Here is a 16,976-nt window from a genome sequence, read left to right as displayed (position 1 = left end):
GATGAGGGGCCGTGCCCTCTCCTAAGTGGCTGAGCTAGGATTTGAACTCAGGAGCCTGACCACTAGGCTATATTTACTTGAAGCTGCTCTTGCCTTCATGGTTCCATGCTGAGGGACTAGATATTGTCTTCTTCTTTTTTGGGTGTCCGTGCCCAGGGGCTGTGTCCGTGGCTCTTGGACAAATGAACAGAGTATCTCTGTCCCCTATGCTGGGTCTGTGCACCTGTGTTCCTTTCCACCTGTCTCCCCCTCTGCTGGTGTCCGTCGGCACCTGCTCTAATTCACTTGATCATTTTCGCTCTCCCAGGGCATGCTGTTCCTTCACAGGAGCCCACTGAGGTCCCATGGGAACCTGAAGCCTTCCAACTGCCTGGTGGATGGTCGGATGCAGGTGAAGCTGTCAGGATTTGGGCTGTGGGAGCTCAAGTATGGCCGGACGTACAGAACGTATGAGAAAACGATGGACCACTCAGGTAACCACTGGCAGATCTTGGAACCCCCAGCTAAGGGCAGAGTGGCGAAGAGGTTCCTAACCCCACTCCTGCGTCCTGATGCTCACGTGCACAGGTGGCTACGTGTGGGCCTTCCTTTGGAGCTTCCTTCGGTGGCATGGGGCTGTTCTGTTCAGCCAAGGCAAAGAGAACTGGAGGCAGGAGTCCCTAGTGTGATGCCTGAGTTAGGAGAACCAGTTGTCATCCTGGCTCAGCGGGGTGACCTGAAACAAGTCACTGTCCTTGTCTGTAGCCCTCTGTATCCCATCACATCTTCCTACCTTCTCTGTGTGGAACGATGATCTGCTGCGCACCTTAGGAATGAAGCTTAGCAGTCCTCCATTCTCTCTGTGTTACTTGAGAAGCTTTGAAAAACATGTAGGTGGCTGAGTCCCACACTGCACCCGCTGAATCAGAAGATGGGGCCTGGACATCGTATTGTTCTTAAAAGCTCCCAAGTGGTTCTGGTACGACTCACCGCCGGGAGTCCACCCCTCCTTCTCACGTGACTGGCTGAGGCTCGGGCACTCTCCCTGCGTGTCCAGAGTCAACTGAGTGCTCTTGAGTCTCACCTCGCACTTGTCCGGGCTCTGTTGAGCTCAGTGCCCTCAGCCCTGACTGCCTCTCCCTGGAGCCACTGGTCATGGCCAGCAGCTTTGCTGAGCCTGTGTAGGAGGCTCTGTGACGTGAGAGAGGATGTGTTTTACAGAGAAAGACAAAGGGGCAATTGAAAAACCTGCTAGAAGCCACTCCTACTTCTCCATCTTCCAATAGATTTTGTTTTAATGACTGTAACCTATAATAACATAAACCTATACACCTCATTGCAAATAAACGTGAATGTATAAAACATCCAGAATAGATAAATCTAGAGACAAAATGCAGACTGGTGGTTTTCAGGAACTAGGGATAAAGGGCAAGGAGAAAAACTACATAAAGGGTACGAGCTTTTACTTTGGGGAATGGAAATGTTTTGGAATTGGGTAGAGGTGGTGGTTACACAACATTGAGAATGTATTAAATGCCACTAAATTGTTCACTTTAAACTGATTCATTTAATGTCATGTAGGCAGTCCAGAAAAGGAAAAGAAAAACCACCCGTCACTGCAAACCCACGAGTTAACCACTGTTAACCTGTTGGTGCCCATGCTCCCTGGTTGTTTTCTCTGTAGTCACGTGCTCAGGCCCCTCGGTGCCCTCTAAGTCAGGCTCCATGGGGGCTGACTTGTCTGGGGCTGGCTGCTTTCATACCCCTTGAGCGTCCTTGAGATACAAAGGGTGGCTTTCTAGTTCTGCCTGGAAGCTCTCTTACTGCGGGCCAACACCTTGTTGCTTTGCAGATCTCTACTGGACCGCCCCGGAGCTGCTGCGGCTCCCAGAGGTGCCCTGGTCGGGCACCCCAAAGGGAGACGTTTACAGCTTTGCTGTTCTGATGAGGGAGCTGATTCACCAGCAGGACCATGGGCCTTTTGACGACCGTGACGAGACCCCGGACGGTAAGGTGGGGAGCATCTCCTGGGCAGGCTTTGGTTATCAGGGTTAGTTTGCAAAGGCTTGTTTTATTGATTGCTTTATTACATGTATATGAATTTACAATTTATTGCACTCTTATTTTTTTATTCATTTTTTAAGGAATTAGAGAATGATTGCAACTTGATTAAAAAAATCAAGGCACTCAGAATTATGTAACTTACTCTATAACAGCAGCCAGATCCTATTAGAAAATGTGTAACATTGTGTTGCTTTTCCACGCAGTATCCTCCCCTGTCTTCCCGTTTGGGGAGTGAAAACTAAGTCTTCACAATGGCCTACACGACCACCAGAGGCCTCTAAACCAGCCTCGGTGACCTATGTTAGTGTCCTAAGGCTTCCGTAATAAGTCACCACAAGCCTACAGGCTGGCTTGAAACAACAGAAATTTATTCTCTCATAGTTCCAGAGGCTAGAAGTCCAAAATCAGGGTTCGACAGGGCCGAGCTTCCTCTAGAAGCATAAGGGCCGACCCATTCTTTGCTCCATCCAGCCTTCGTTGGCTGCCCAGCCTTCCTGGGCTTGAGGCCGCATGGCTCCAATCTGCCTCCGTTTTCACATTGACCCCTCCTCAAGATCTCTCTTTGCTGTCTGTCTCCTGTAAGGATGCTTGTCATTGGATTGGGGCCCACTTGGATAATCCAAGGTGATCTCCTTAATCCAAGACAATTATATTTGCAAAGACCTATTTTTAATTTTCAAATAAGGTCACAGCCCTAGCTTCTGGGGATTAGGACATGGACACCTGTCTTTGGGGACCAGCATTCAGCCCACTGCACCTTCCTAATTCCATTCCCCATGGCTTTTCCGCTCGATCACACTGGCTGCATTCAGGTGCCTCCAACGTGCCAGGCGCACTTCTGCACAGGCAGAAGCCTTTGCACAGGCTGTTCCCACGGCCTGAGTATCTCTCACCTCATATTTGCATATGCAAATCTGCCTCATTCTCTCTGAAGGATTACACAATTTTTCATTGTAAGGATGTGCCATGTATTATTGATCGACATGCATTTTGGTGGTTTGCCGTTTTTTGCTGTGACAAATTGCTCCAGTGAGCATCCTTGCATCTTTGGGGACATAGGTGAATGTTTCTTCAGGATAGTTTCCTGTCCATGAAAATGAATAAATAAATGCATTTAAAATATATTTGATTTTTGGGGGGTAAGTGCTGCCCAATTGTACACTTACAAAGCATATATTCAAGCTTTTTGGGGGGTGGGGTGGGGCTAGGTTATCTCTTAACACATTCCACCAGAGAATTAAGGATAAAATTAGTAGGAAATGGAACAAAATTTGATCAAGATTAGAAAAATATAACCCACTGGAACTGTTATTTTCCTTCTTGGCTGCCCATTGGAGTCAGACACGGGGAACCGGAACGACTACCGATGCCTGATGCTCAGCCTCAGGGGTTCTGACGCCTCCCTGGGCGACAGGGTTTTTGCAGCTCCCAGGTGATGCCAACATGCCTCCCAGGCTGAGAACCACCATCCTGGAGAGAAGACAGGGATACATGTGTGTGTGAATTTCTGTGGATACCCAGCCCACCTTTCTCTCTCGATTTCCCCCCCTTTTCTCCTCATTGCCGACCCTTTCTAGTCCAAGCCCCATGGCCTAACTCAAGTCTCATCTTTAGATCACAAGGCACTCCTGGGAGCCTTTTTCATGTCAGGAGCCTTTCTGAATGTATGTAGTTGCTTTGAAAGTAGATTCCAGTTTCTGATTTATGGCTCAGTGACACAGAGGCGAGACTAATGCAAAACGGTTCATCCAAGATCTAGGCGCGTCGGACTTTGGGAACAAGCAGCGACACAGGTCTTCCCAGGCTGAGCCCAGGCAGGCAGGAGCCCACCCGCCTCGCTCAGCTAAGCCGCCCCTAGCCGGGTGGGGCTAGGAAGACAGAGGACAGTCAGTACATTTCCCCCTCAGTGTGGTCCTCTGCTCGCAAAGTTAATGAGAGCCGGCCTCACGGGAGTGTGTGTACACAGCACTGCAACCAGGGAAAGTAGAGTGCGTGTCTGCTTTATGGACCACAAGCTTCTGTCATTAACTTCCCTACAAATACTCCTGTGTGCTGGGATCTGAGTGAATACTGATTCTCTGCACACACGAGACCCGTGGTTCTCAGGTGCTGGTGGGCATCAGAATTGCCGGGTTTGTTAAAACAATTTCTGGGTCCCATGCTCAGGGTTTCTGACTCAGTAGGTCTGGGAGAAGGGCTGGGTATTTGCATTTTTATCAAGTTCCCAGGTGGTGCTGAAGAGCCACAGTTTGCAAAGCACTGGTCTAGTGCTGTCCCTGGACCAGCAGCAGCCACATCACCTGGGAGCTTGTTAGAAATGCACATTTTCAGGCCCTGAACCAGAACTCCTGATTTGGAAACTGTGGAGGTGAGTCTGGAATCTGTGTTTTAACAAGCCCCCTGCCAAGTGTTTCTGATGTGTGTTTAGACTAACTTGTATGTGTATACACGAGCGTATCTCTATCTACACAGCTGTACTTACATTAAGCTAAGCACGGGTTCATAACTGACATCTCCAATGTCATTACCCCACGGTTCATTTATTCTAGTCTCCCTCACTGCTTATCCATAACCTCCCTTTGCGACAGTGAGACCCTGGCTCCCAGCATCCATTAACTTACGGTCCAATCCCCTATATGTGTACAGTGCTTTCAGGCTTGTTGATCTGTGTACCCCCGAGAAGCGCTCTCACCAACAGGAATGTGCTAACTATGAACAGTTCCTTTTGTCTTCAGTCCTATAGTCCCTGGTCATTTCGAAACTTTCTCAGGGCGGCCCCCCGCCCCGCACTGCGCCCCCTTCAGCGAGGTCATGTCACACATTGGTAATGCAGTTATATCGTTGTGTCATAAGTCCATGTTCTACCTTGGGGCCATCCAGTCTCCCAACTGATATATTTTTTTTAATTTAGCATTCTTTAAGGCTCACTCTCTATGCTATAAAGTTCTATGGGTTTTGGCAAATAGGTAGTGTCACACACCCGCCATTACAGGACCATACAGAACAGTTTCATCACCCTAAACACAGTTCTGGTCCTTCGGCACCTATTCAGCCCTCTCTCCTCTCCAAACTCCTGGCAGCCTCTGACCGGTTCTCTGTCTCTATAATCTTGCCCTTTCTAGTGGTCACATAAACAGAATCATAGAGACTATAGCCTTTACAGACTAGCTTCTTATACTTAATAATATACATTTGAGATTCATCCATATTGTTGTACCTAACAGTATTTTCATACCAAAACATGTGTACATTGTCCTCAAAATACCTCTTTGAAAAAACCTAGTTAAGCAGATTATTTAATACATTTTTGTAGAAGCCAGTGAGAAAGTGAAGGAAAGTAGGTTTATAAAGTTGGACACACAGGCAGGGTGTGTAGGTAACATTTAATATTTGTTAAAATGTCTTTTATGTAACATTTATGGACCACAACATTGTATCACACTTTGGGGATGTCTAATATGAAGTGCTTATACACTTCTGAAATCCTGCAGAGATGCTTCACTTTAAGAAAAGTTTTATTAGAAAGAAATTAATCTGAAAACAGATTAATCAGGGGTGACTAATGGTTTTCATTTAGATTCCTCGTTTTCCAAGAGGATTCAGGAAAGTATAAAATATTCAGATATCTCTGAAATTCTAATCTGTTAAATTTACTTGGAAACTCAGTTTGCAAATTTAGGAGCACATCTGTTTAAAATGAAGCGTACTAAATGCCACAAAGTCCCGACACTGGCCTGTCTAAATCCAAAATGAACAGAAATCATCCGCCAAATCAGAGACCCCACAGCATCTGCTCCACTCCGACCTTCCCTATCAGAGGAGAAGGGCAGTGAAAAGATCGTGGTCCTGGTGAGGGCGTGCTGGGATGAGTCTCCAGAGAAAAGGCCCACGTTCCTTGCCATCAAGAAAATTCTACGAGAAGCCAGTCCCGAAGGGTGAGTTAGATGTGCCACAGAATTTTCTCCTACCCATTTATCCATTAGAATTTTGAAACGGTATGGCTGTGGGTGGTTCTGTGTGCCCCCCTCACTCCCTCCTTCCCTTCCCCACCTTTCTCTCCTTCCTTCCGTCCCTCCCTCCCGCCCTTCCTCATACACTCAGTCAATGCTGACCACATGAAAAGCACTGTGCTACATGCTGGAGAAAGTGGACCGATAAATTCTCCCTGTATTTCCCAAATGTTGCAAAAAATGGGTCGTACTTCCATTGCCCTCCTCTGCCCATTCCAGACATCACTAACCCGCCGAGACCCTCTTTCCCAGGGAGGTCTGTCACGTGGCCTCAGAATCTCTTGCAAACCAGCACCCCCAGGGTCATGACGACGCAGTCAGGATTGAACCACGCAATAAAGCATTATACACCGACCTTAAGTAGGTTATCGAATTACATTGTTCATGCCTCTCAATTTTCTCCGTAGTAACTTGCTTCAAACCAGGACGACCATATCACCTTTTGCCACACTGAACATTTGCAGGCTCAGCCATGCTAGAAGGAGCTTGAGTTGGTCTAGGAAACCCTGTGCAGGGGGTCAGGCATCTTCTCCCGATTTTGTCATTTCACTACGCATTCTCAACACAACAGCCCCGTATTCTGCGCTTCCCACATCAAAATAGTTTTAAATGGTATGTGCCAGGTCAGATGATATGTCCTGACTTTTTACCTAGAAAATATGGTCCTCGGTGTCAAGGCTAGTATATTTCCCCTGTCAGCCTCAGTCTCCTTATCTGAAAGATGAGGAGTTTCCATTTCTCTGAAGACCCTTCTAAAGAGTCTGTAGGACCTAGAAGTGTCCCTTATGTCTGTCTTCTGAAAAGAAAGTAAAGAATCACCTGTGCTAAAGTCTGCATTTGTGATGGGCTGTGACAGTGGCATGAAGCATGATGGGAAGTGGGGGAGGCCAGCCAAGGCCAGCACTTGCTGAGTGTCTGCTGGGTTCCAGTCATGGCCCTGGGTACCTTGTATCTAAGATGTCCCCAAATCCTTAGAACCACCCTGCAAGGTATCTATTATTATCCTCGTTTCCCAGATAAAGAAACTGAGATTCAGAGGCATAAAGGGCACAGGAAGAACACAGCTGGTAAAGGGCAGGCTCTGTCCTGCCACGTGGCCTCATTGCCACAGTCCCTTCCCTGCCGTCCATTGGCAACCCTCAAGGAGGAAACCTTAAGGGCGAGACGTTTTCTTGGAATGTAAGGTTGGAAGTGGTGCTCTACTATGGTCCTAAAGTTCTTGGTAAAAGCTGTTAACGTCTGCGTTCTTTTAAAGCCACGTGAGCATACTAGACAGTATGGTGAGCAAGCTGGAGGTGTACGCAAACCACCTGGAGGAGGTGGTGGGAGAGAGGACCAACCAGCTGATGGCAGAGAAGAGGAAGGTGGATAAGCTTCTGTCCACAATCCTGCCCAGGTGTGCCGGAAAACTGGGGCCCTTGGCAAAGGGACCCAGGAAGCAACAGCAGCGACCCCTCTCAGGTTCCAAGTGGAGAGAATATTTTCTTTGTTCTTTTTTCCTAAGAGTCTATCAGGTTCTTTTAAAATGGGTCAAGCATTTTGCATGTAATTCGGTACCGTTCATAAAAGGAGAGAGAGACATGGACCCTAGAATCCATAGGAATAGTGTAGGTCTTTTATTTTTTAATTTTAATTTTTTTCTAGAAATTTTATGTATTTTTGTTTGAATTGGGTGTTTATTTATATACTTGGCCTGCTTTATTCAACCTTTTTGCTCTCAATCTTTAAAATACATGCTACCTAAACATTCTCAAAATGAGATGTTTTACTTCTGGATCATTCATTCATTCATACATGTCAAATGACTACAAAATCCAAGCACTTGGTGTTTCGGTTAGGAATGGGGGTCTTTGGAGACGATTTTTTAATAGTCATTTGTATATTGTGTTGTATGTTGACAACCCCAAGGTAAAGGGCCAAGGGAGGATAAATGGTGATGGAAGGGAGACTTGACTTGGGGCGATGAGAGTAGTGATGAATAGTAGGTCTTTTGCGGGGAAGATGGTGGGTGCACCAACAGGAGAATGACCGCTAGATGGCGGTGTAGTTCCATACAGCCAGTCAATTGCTGCATTCCCGGCATTTCAGTTGTACATCCAAAACCTTTGCACAATACAATATGTATTTAGATTCAAATGACTTTAGATTCAAAACTTATTTCCTTATTGACTCTATTTTAACCTGTGCACTCCCTAAACGCTTGGAAGAAGCATTGCTGTTAAAATTCCTGCACCCTTCCTATGTCTTGAACAAAGAAACGGGGTTGAGGATCGGAATATATATATATGTGAGAAGGGTTGATTGCAGTAAAAATATTGATTTATGGATTGGTGAATGCTTACATTTGCTTCCACATCTGCAGACCGAGTATTTATAATCAAACTCTATAACCAAAGGGGAAAATAAAGTACCCTCAGGGAGAAAAATGTTTTTGTAAAGGCATTTATATGACCTGTTTCTCCTGTACCCCAAATAAAGTCTCTCTTTTGGCAAAATGCAGGTAGAAAAACAGATGTCAAACGAATCCATTAAGATGGTGGATTTTGTTAATCAAAAACCTAACCCACTGAAGGGTCTACTGGGGTGACTTTGTAGGGGCCTGGAGGGGAAAAGATGAATATGATGCTGTTAAATAATGATTCTTTTCTCTGATTTCAGCTTCATTGGAGATCAGCTCAAAGCGGGAAGGTCTGTGGAACCAGAACATTTTGAATCTGTGACCATCTTTTTCTCTGACATTGTTGGATTCACAAAACTCTGTTCTCTCAGCTCCCCTTTGCAAGTTGTAAAGCTCCTCAACGACCTCTACTGTTTGTTTGATAACATCATTAAAAATCACGATGTGTACAAGGTAAGCTGCCTGGCACCCAGGCTGTGAGGGAATATGTGCCCCTTGCCGGCTGGCCCCTGGGACTGAAGTGAGGCTGAACCCAGCCTGAGACGCCAGCCAGGAGCAGAGCTCGGCTTCAGGCTGGCGGTCTATCCCATTTCATGGCAGAAACTCAATATTTTATTCCTGTTTGTTTTCTTGGAGAAGGGCTTGATTAATCACAGATGTGTGCCCTTGTCAAGAAGCATCAGCTGTTCCCTCTGTTTCCTTCCATAATTTTATCTTACAGTAAACTCATTTCTAAAAGAGGCATTGACCTTCTCCTGGCTTATTCCTCCATTTCCCTGCAGAATATATTGCCTGCAGATTCAAAGAGATTCAGAAGGTCCACTCCTCTTTAGAGGTTGTCTTTGGATCTTGTGTGAGTCTCACTTCTGTTTCTGTGATCCTTAGCAATTGAAAGGAAGATAACATCCCAAGTTTAGACTGTCAGACTTGGAGTGAAAGATGAGACAGCAACCACCTGCTTGGTGCCACTCAGGATGTATGAACAGGGTCACCTAGGGTGAAACTGATTGTGGGAGAGGATAACAAAAACTGATCAAGTGCCTTCATTTGGCGGGTGCTGGTGATGGCCACTTGTGTTTTCTGACTTATCAGGTGAGGTCGGATCATGGCACATGTCCACACATACCTGGTGGGCAGCCACAGAGCGCCGGTCTGACCATGATTCTAGGACTCTGCTGTGGCCCTGGGGCCAGGGAGATTTGGGGGACAGTGTAGTCATGTTCCTCAGTGACACATCCTCAGTGATGCCCCCCCCCCTCGCCCTGGGTTCCTCAGAGACGTAGCCCCTGTGCAGGATGAAGGGAAGGATGGAATGGGTAATCTCAAAGGGCAGATTACACACACCCACCAGAACCTGCCTGGCTCAGGAGGGCCTCCTCTGGGGTTTCCTCTTAGGGTTACCTGCTCAGTTATGCTCTGCATGAGCGAATCTGAAGTCCGTTGTATTTTGAAAGGATGTGCCCATGGTGGAGAGGGGTAGCTTAGAAGCAGTTAGACCTGTGTACTAGTTGGCTCTGTAATTTCATGGTAACCAGGAGACAGAGGTGTTTGTACCACCTGCTAATGCCTGAAATTCTACCTTTACCACATCATCTTTGGATTCTCCTAAAATGCAAGTGTATCTGGAAGGGACTGGATGTAACGTTAAGCTTAGACATGTCATTTATTCTCTGTTGTAAACGAGGGACCTGAAAGATGATTTTATTAGGAGGATGAGGAGAGAGGAGAATAGATTAGATGGATTCTACTGGATGAATCCATGTGATCCTTCAAGATTTACTCCATCTAACTGGTTTTGAACTTGGGTTGGCAAAGTAGGGTCACCACCCACCTCAGATTTTGGAGGAGGAAGCTGTGACTGTGAGGAGGAGGGATCACAGCAGGAATGCTTTGCGGAAGAACCAGGACAAGAGCAAACTTGAGAAAATGCTAGGACTTGGATGGAGTGGAGGTTAGGAAGTATGAGCCTTCGAAGCCTGGGGCCTCAGAGCAAGGGTCAGTAATGGGAGACATCTACCTCTGAACCACCCCCCGCTCATGGAGAACACAAGGCCACACTGGTGCTGTATTTTCAGGTTGAAACCATTGGAGATGCATACATGGTGGCTAGTGGACTTCCCATCCGCAATGGAATTCGGCATGTGGACGAGATCGCCACCATGTCCTTGCACTTCCTCAGTGCCACCACCCACTTCCAGATTGGGCACATGCCTCAGGAGAAGCTCAAGATCCGGATTGGCCTCCACACAGGTAGGCAGCGGGTGGCCTTATGGTGGCCTTATGGCCTTATAGACTGCAGGTATATTTCTAGTTAGTCACATTGCTTCATAACAACAAGAACACACAAAGACTCCAAGGTGAACCAAAAATGAGAAGACCCAAACCAGGAGAGTTCTAGTGAGCTGTTTTTCCTCCACGCCTCTGCATCAAATGCCCTTCGATCTATTCTGTTTTTGTCAAGCTCATAAGGATGAGACTTGTGTAGGAGTGACCTGCACTTGGTTTAGTGATCTCCTGTCACTCTCTTGATATTCTTAATGATTTGTCAATGAGGGGGTCCCTTATTTTCATTTTTGATTGAGGCCTGCAAATTGTGTAGCTGCACCTGCCCCCACCGATCCTCTCCGGCTTCACTAAGATTAAACCTGACCCTGTCAGAATGAATTAGTCCCGTGTTTGTGCTGCCACTGCTGTTGACATTTCTAGTGCATGAATAATATTGTCATTCATTTCTGTCTTAGTTAGCTCAGTTGTTATAACAACACACCATAGACTGGATGGCTTAAACAGCAGACATTTTTCCCACAGTTCTCGAGGCTGGGGAGTCTAAGGTCAGGATTCCAGCATGTTCTGGGTCTGGTGAGGGCCACTTCCCAGCCTGCAGATGGCGGCCTCTGGCTGTGTCCTCACGTGGTAGAAAGAGGAAGCTCTGGGGTCTCTTCCTTTTCTTATCAGGGCACCGATCCCGCCATGGGGGCTCACTCTCATCACCTCACCTAAACCTGACTTCCTCCCACAGGCCCACCTCCAAATACCACCCTGCTGGGGGTTAGGGCTTCAACACGTGAATGCGGGACAGACACACACATCCACTTCATGACAGTTGATTATGCCGTTTTGCCCCAGAAGCCCGCGGGCTCTGTAGATTGCCTCTTTGTAAACCCTAAGTTCTCTTGCCAGGCTTGGCCCCACAAGGGCACTTAACAGATATTCAAGTGAATTGCATTTGTTGACCTGATGTGCATCATGCAGTCCAGGACTGGCTTTCGCCCATTGATCCTTCCCTTTGCAGGCCCTGTGGTGGCTGGTGTGGTGGGGATCACCATGCCCAGATACTGTCTGTTTGGAGACACCGTGAACGTGGCATCCAGAATGGAAAGCAGCAGTTTGCGTGGGTATCACTTACAGCCCTTTGCAGACACAGTATCCCTGTCCCTCCAGTCCCCTATCTTTAACCCAGGGGTATTTTTAGAAGACCCATTTGCATTCTGCCTGCTGGTTTTCATTACCAGGGTAAGATCATTACCCACTTCAGGCAACACTGGCCACATGCTTTGGAGACAGGCTTTTGCTCTGCGCTCCCCATGGAGCCATGGAATCACACTGCCTTCTTCCAGAACTATGCGTTCTCAACTGTCTGGCACATTTAATGAGATCGATTAAATGAAGAGCAGGGGTCGGCACACTTGTCCTGTACAGGCCCAGACAGTAAATATTTTAGGTTTTATTGGCCATAGTCTCTGCTGCAACTGCTCAACTTCGGTTGTGTGTGACAGCAGCCATTTTCAATATGTAAATGATGGGTGTGGCCATGTTCCAGTAAAATTTTATTTGTGAACACAGGTGGCAGGCTGGATTTGGCCTCTAGGTGGTCGTTCGCCTGTCTCTGACATATAGTTTGGGTGATGCGGAAGAAACCTATGGCCAGGAACTCCAGGGGACAGAAATTCTTTTGCTTTACAGTAATTTTATTGCATTGATAAAAACCTCTTTTAGTTTGACAGGAAAGATTTTAAGGATAAATTTTACAAGTGGGAGCCCAGCCACAGGGAGTACCCACTTGCCTATGGAGTCAGTCCTATTTCCTGGTTCTATACCGATCATATTAAGGGGTGAGCAGCACCCACCAGTGACTGAGCCATGCCTGGGTGGTTGGGGCGCCCAGCTCGAGGGTGCCGGACGTCAGAGGGGCTGCCTGTGACTGGCCGGCAGCCGAGGAACTTGAGCGGTGCAGCGCTCCCCCTCCACAGCCACCCAGCCCCGCCGGCACGGTGCCAGGGTCACAGCTGGGGTGATAACAAGACGATACCGGGTTTCTGGCAGCTCTCCGGATTCACGTCTCTCGGAGCACCGCGGACGGCCTGCTGGCAGTGGGAGGGTACAAGCTGCAAAAGAGAGGCACCATTGCAGTCAAGGTAAGACCGGGCCCCGTGCCCACCTGCCCCATCTGGGTCTCTGGCGGAGGCGCTGAGGAACTGGGCGGGATGCCGAGTCCCTGTGTTGTGGTGCATGCCGACCCCTAAGGTCTGTGTGCAGGCTCCTGTGACAGCCAGGTCTTCTTCCTGCAGGGGAGACTGTTCCATTCCTTAAATGGTCAGACATGGAACCTGTGGCAGGAAACGCCTTGTCTCCCACCCGGACCAACCCTGGTGGGATGCTTCCTTTCTCATGGCCACAGGTGGCCTCCTGGTTTCCGCGTCAGCACCCCAGTCTGGTCTCGTCCCATCAAGGCAACAGCAAATACACACCCAGGAATTATAGTGCCCATACTCCCCTCTGTCCCTTCTCTCAAGTCTAGAGTGCCCAGGTAGAGGGGACAAAAGCCCAGTGGTCTGAGGGTAGTAGGCCTTCATCTCCGTACATTTAAATACCTCTCCCTCTTCCCTCTGCCTTCTCCTCCTTGCTGGCCTTCAGTCTGTCGCTGCAAAGTACCATGACACATTCTCAACTTTCTGATAAATGTCACCCTTTCTGGGTGGGGGAGGGGTTCTCCTCTTGAGATGTTCTCAAGAAAACCTCGAAACTGTTCGCAGTGGTAGGGATAGGTGGTTACTATGATGCCAGGTGTTTGGGGGGGGGGGCTGTGGGGGTCCAGGAAAGAAGGAAAAGGGGAGAAGGTGCCGTTAACGCCTCCGTTTGCGGAGCCTGGCCCTGGTAGCTGTATCTGAGTAACTGACCTCAGAGAAGAGGAAGGTTTTTCTGGGCAGCGGCGGTGTAGACCTAGCTGTGAATGCTGTCCCACAACCTACTGGCTGTCTGATTAGGGGGGCTGGTTTTATCGTCTGCAAAACAGGGGCAGTGATAATATTGTCCTCTCAGGGTGGAAGCAAGGATTACATGTGAACATGTGTGTGAGGCGCTTCTCCTGGTGCCCTACTCATAGTGTGACCTCAAAGCATTTATTATATCTTTTTAAAGATGCTCTTTGCACCAGACTTTAGCCTGCACTAGCCCTTACCCCGCAGGCCATCACGGACTGCCTAGGCTTACCAGCAAAAGCCAAGCAAATCATCAAGATTTCACCTACAGTAAGGCCTTCTCCGCAATGAAGCAGCTCCTGGCTAGTTGCAGTTCTGGCTACGAACAACGTTTCCAGTAAACAAGCCAAGGAGGCCCGGCTTGTCTGCTCAGAGGCCACACTTTGCTGGGGGCCCCTCCTCCCCTGTGCTTCACCAGCGGTCGCGTTTGCCTCCTACAGGGCAAAGGAGAACAAACAACTTTCTGGTTGAAAAGCAAAGAAGGCTTCACTTTTCCACTCCCTGAATTTACTGATGAAGAGGCTGACATCCCAGAGATCTTTTGAGGTATTTTCTTTAAAGATGTTTAGGGGGAGGTCCCAGGAAAGCCTGTATGGTGCATTATAGATACCATTTTGGGGTGTTGTTCCTGGGTATTGAGTCAGGCTTCCAGTAGGGGGCTCCATCTAGCTGGCCTGGAGCAAATGCAGAGTTGGATGAGCTGGATATAGCGAGCTCATTGCCAGGGCTGCCAGTAAGACTGTCCTAGCTGCCAAATAATTCCAGCTTGTTAGCTTGTGAATTTGCAATTTGATCCTGGGAGAGGAGAAAGCTGGAGGAGAAAGCCTGGGGCCACTCACAGGTCCAGCCCTGTTCTGCCTGCCTTTGTTAGGTGGCTGCTTCCAAACCTTTGGTGCTTATTTTCCTAATCAGCTACTCAAACTGCAAGGAGAGAGGAGCTCCTATCAGAATGCATCTCAGGAATGTTTTCAAGGGGTAAAGTTCTACCTCAGGTGTGAGCGATTGCTGAAATCCAATAGGACAAGGACACTCCAAGCAGACAGAACACCTGCAATCAGTCACCGGAAGGCCTGTTCTGGAGCTCTGACCTCTGGGAGCCTGGCAGCTTCCAAATACACAATGTCCCATTCTCCAGTTTTTGCATACTTTCTTTCCTAGCCACTGAGCAAAGGATGCAATCAAAGCTTGGCTTTTAAGTAGAAATTTTCATTCATTTATAATGTGTTTAATTTTTTTGTTTTTGTAATCTCCAGCAGACAAAGATGAATGAGCCCATCCATTCTGCTATGAATATTTCCCCCTTTACACAGAGAATAGGATTCCATGTTGTTTTAGTCAATGGTTTTTGTAATAGCTTCCCTGAACCACTAGTGCATTTACAGTTCGTTTTTTATCCCTTTAGACCCGCTGCATCCAGATTACCTTCTGTGTGGCTGCTCTGAATCTGGCGAGCAGTTTGAATGATGTATTGTGTTTGAGACGTTTTCCTACTGAATTTCCCATGACCGAAGAGGGGAAAACCAATGAGACCAGGGAGGGTCTCTTAGCTTGACCACTGAGCTGCCTTTGTGAAGGAGATATTTTGGAGTTCTGTACAAGGAAATAAACTACCTATTGGTCGACTGAGAGCATTTAATACCAAATTTTACAAAAGGTTTGGTAGAATTTTTGCCTTTTTTCAATAAGAGAGACATAAAATAGTGGCCGAGGGAAGGGCTTAACCAACAGTCCCACCTCCATTGAGCTCCTAAGTGTTTCCATCGGCAGAACTTTTCTGCCCAACTCTGGAACCTGCATAGACTCTGCTTTCTGGAACACGATTCCATTTTAATTGTGGTAGGTTCGGCTCCTCCCCAATGGCCTTCAGCATCAAAGATGGAAAGCATTTGACTGACTGATGCTCAAAAGCGGGGCAGACAGAAGGCATTTATATGAAGGGGACAGGGGAGCTCCCCCTGCTACTCCAACATGAGACCATGGGCCAAAATTTATCTTCTTATGCCTCGTAACTCCTTTCCTTGTTTGGGATGAGGGCTCTAGATCCTAAACACTATGCTCCACCATGAAGGGAATAGGCAAGTTCTACTATGAGGTCTCTTAGAAAGAGAGACCAGTCCGCATCCATCCATCCATCCGTCTGTTCATCTGTCTACCCATCCATTAATTCAAGGGGAATTATTGAGCACTTACTATGTGCCAAGTACCACATTGGGGGACACAAGAAAATATGTAACTTTAATTGGTCTTTAGCTTTCAGTTTAGTTGGAGAAAGGAGGCACCAATAATAGTAATGCAGTGCATTAAGGACTAGTGGAGGTATGTACAAACACGTGGAAGTACCTAAGCAATTCAATAATGTATTAAAAGCATTAGAAAATGATACACAGCTGTAGGAATGGGGCAGGAAATGGCAATTGTCTATTATTATCCCATCTTTGTATTTTTAGAGAGTGTGTGTGTGTTCTTCCAGCCCTAGCCCACATGCTTACATAAGTCATGTTCCTGTCATAGTAACTTTGCTACTTCTGCCTTTTTCACTGAACATTTTAACATAAACATTTGGCATATACACACACACACAAATGTGAATACACATACACAGGCATCACATGCACATACATGCCTATTATGTAATATACGTGCACATATATGTATACATATATACTGAGCACACACATAAATGTATCTCTGTCTCAGCTCTATTTATAAATTGATTAATAGGGATTTATGTGATGTGTATTCTCAATATATATGTGTGTGATAAAAGCAATTTTCTAGAATCTATATCCAGTGTTTTTTCTACGTCAACCAATGATACCTAAGGGAGAACGTACTTTTTCCTCCTCTAAATGTTTCTTTTATGTTTAGCACTAATGGGAATTTTTCAAGAGAGACTGTATTGAGAGTACTTTTTCTTAACACCTTAATAGAGAAGGTATGAGACACGGAGAGCAACCAGACACCATGGGGCTGTTAACTTTAAGTCAAAACACATGCAGTTAATTAGCTATCAACGTGATGTATTAACACAGTAAGCTTAGTCATAGGTCATTTCTTTTAAGGCATTTTATTTATTCCATAGCACCAGATAGAGATACAAGATCATTAAACATTATGATAAAGTAAAGCAAAACTAATACAACATTGTTTTACTCCGACAACCAAGGATTTTGATTATGGCTCTGAGCATGCTATTTAAGAGTTTTTCACAAGAACCAATAAAATATGTTTTCTCTCCTTCCTGACTACAAATTCTAAATTTACAGG

General features: G+C 46.8%; 1 protein-coding gene across 1 annotated transcript in view; it reads left to right on the top strand.

Moving 5' to 3' along the window:
• The window catches only part of LOC129077043 (guanylate cyclase 2G-like), a 41,650-nt gene extending 26,315 nt beyond the window's left edge, over window positions 1-15,335 (top strand). Inside the window, exons 14-23 of the mRNA XM_054581223.1 lie at window positions 308-473; window positions 1,832-1,987; window positions 5,801-5,978; window positions 7,309-7,449; window positions 8,712-8,904; window positions 10,527-10,701; window positions 11,744-11,842; window positions 12,775-12,866; window positions 14,150-14,255; window positions 15,112-15,335. Of these exons, the coding sequence (XP_054437198.1) occupies window positions 308-473; window positions 1,832-1,987; window positions 5,801-5,978; window positions 7,309-7,449; window positions 8,712-8,904; window positions 10,527-10,701; window positions 11,744-11,842; window positions 12,775-12,866; window positions 14,150-14,254 (1,305 nt within the window). The 3' untranslated portion in view covers window position 14,255; window positions 15,112-15,335. The remainder of the gene's footprint in view (window positions 1-307; window positions 474-1,831; window positions 1,988-5,800; window positions 5,979-7,308; window positions 7,450-8,711; window positions 8,905-10,526; window positions 10,702-11,743; window positions 11,843-12,774; window positions 12,867-14,149; window positions 14,256-15,111) is intronic.
• Window positions 15,336-16,976: the final 1,641 nt, after the last annotated feature.

Source organism: Pteronotus mesoamericanus, unplaced genomic scaffold (genome assembly GCF_021234165.1).
Source record: "Pteronotus mesoamericanus isolate MK-2021 breed Mesoamerican mustached bat unplaced genomic scaffold, CSHL_Meso_final contig_657, whole genome shotgun sequence".
NCBI lineage: Eukaryota > Metazoa > Chordata > Mammalia > Chiroptera > Mormoopidae > Pteronotus > Pteronotus mesoamericanus.
The sequence above is the reverse complement of the archived record's forward strand: the minus strand, read 5'-3'. Positions and strand labels throughout refer to the sequence as shown.